The sequence below is a fragment of the Cyprinodon variegatus genome, unplaced genomic scaffold (genome assembly GCF_000732505.1).
Source record: "Cyprinodon variegatus isolate N-32 unplaced genomic scaffold, C_variegatus-1.0 Scaffold2100, whole genome shotgun sequence".
In the NCBI taxonomy this organism is placed as follows: Eukaryota; Metazoa; Chordata; class Actinopteri; order Cyprinodontiformes; family Cyprinodontidae; genus Cyprinodon; species Cyprinodon variegatus.
The window spans coordinates 14204-15528 of NW_015152553.1; the positions used below are offsets into that span (position 1 = coordinate 14204).

Here is a 1325-nt window from a genome sequence, read left to right on the forward strand (position 1 = left end):
CTGGCTGCTGCAGACGGGCTAACGTTAGTCCTGGCTGCTGCAGACGAGCAGGTCTGCTCTGATGCATGCTGGGTAAAGAGGGAGGGGCCAGAACAACATCCGGGGATGTTTTTTTAACCCATAACCAGGCTTTGTTGGGCTGCTGGATAAAACCTGGAACTAAACGCTATTTCTGACATTTTGAGCTGAAAAATCTTCCTGGATGGAAGAGAAACATCTTCAAACCTGGAAACAAAGTCCAGGGGATTGATTTTGAACGCTTTTGGAGTGACATCTAGGGGTTGTCTGATGATTTTTCACTAGTACACAAGAACGCACAAGTTCCTACATTGAGAAACGGCCTTAGCGTTGGAGCAGAGAAGGTTCTGACCCGTCCAGAGACTCCAGGGGTGTTGGCGTTTCCTAACTGTCGGACCTGCAGCCTGAAGGATCCGTCTGAAGCCATCATCAGACTGTCTGCAGAACAAGCCGAGGGTTTCCATCCCAGCATCCATCCAGAGGCTCCTCCAGCCGCTAGAATCCACTGGTACCGAGGTCCAAACAGGTTTAGCCTGTACGCCTGAGCGTCACACAGAAAACAAAGTTTATGTTCTGATGTTCGGAAGCAACCAGAGTCGGACAGAGAGGAGAAAGCGGCTGAAGCTGGAACCCGGAGTCGGACTCACACAGCAGAACACCTCCGTCACAGAACCGGCCTCAAACTGTCCGACGATGATGCGCACGTCTTCATCCTGTGGAGCAAAAAACAAAAACAAACTGAAGCAAGGAGATGTTTCCAGAGGAAAGCTCTGCCTCAGACTCAAACACCAGCCAAGTGTCTTCAGTCAGAGGCCAGAAACAGACCACTACAGGAAATCCTTCCTGCTTCAGCATCAACACCTACAAAAGCTACGTGTTACCATTTCCCTTGAGGATCAATAAAGATGTTTGAACTGAACTGGAAGAGACCTGATGGTCCTCAGCATAGGCGACTAGGGCTGCAACAACGAATCGATAAAAATCGACTTTTAAAAGCGTTGGCAACGAATTTCATCATCGATTAGTTGTGTCGCGCGATTAATGCGTCATACGCCGCCGTCGTCATTGCCGTGGGGCGCCTCCCCCCATCCCAACCCTGTTCTCCCGCAGGAGTCAGCGCTGCATTCAGAGCCGCAGGATTGCAAATGAAGCAATTGACGGCGCAAATTGATCACAATATTTAAAATAGCCTGCGCTTTGTAAAGCGAAAAAGTCGTAACATGCAACTTTTGTAAAAACAAAGGAACATGGCACGCAAGCCCCACTGTTATGATGCAGCAGCAGCACCTGAAAAGGAAACACGTTGG

The 1325-nt window shown here is 49.4% G+C and overlaps 1 protein-coding gene across 1 annotated transcript in view; it reads right to left on the reverse strand.

Annotated features, from left to right (window-relative positions):
• Positions 1 to 1325, reverse strand: part of LOC107105156 (gamma-aminobutyric acid type B receptor subunit 2-like) — a 9587-nt gene that overhangs the window by 4710 nt on the left and 3552 nt on the right. Inside the window, exons 2-3 of the mRNA XM_015405275.1 lie at positions 666 to 731; positions 371 to 559 (exon numbers count right to left, since the gene is read on the reverse strand). Of these exons, the coding sequence (XP_015260761.1) occupies positions 371 to 559; positions 666 to 731 (255 nt within the window). The remainder of the gene's footprint in view (positions 1 to 370; positions 560 to 665; positions 732 to 1325) is intronic.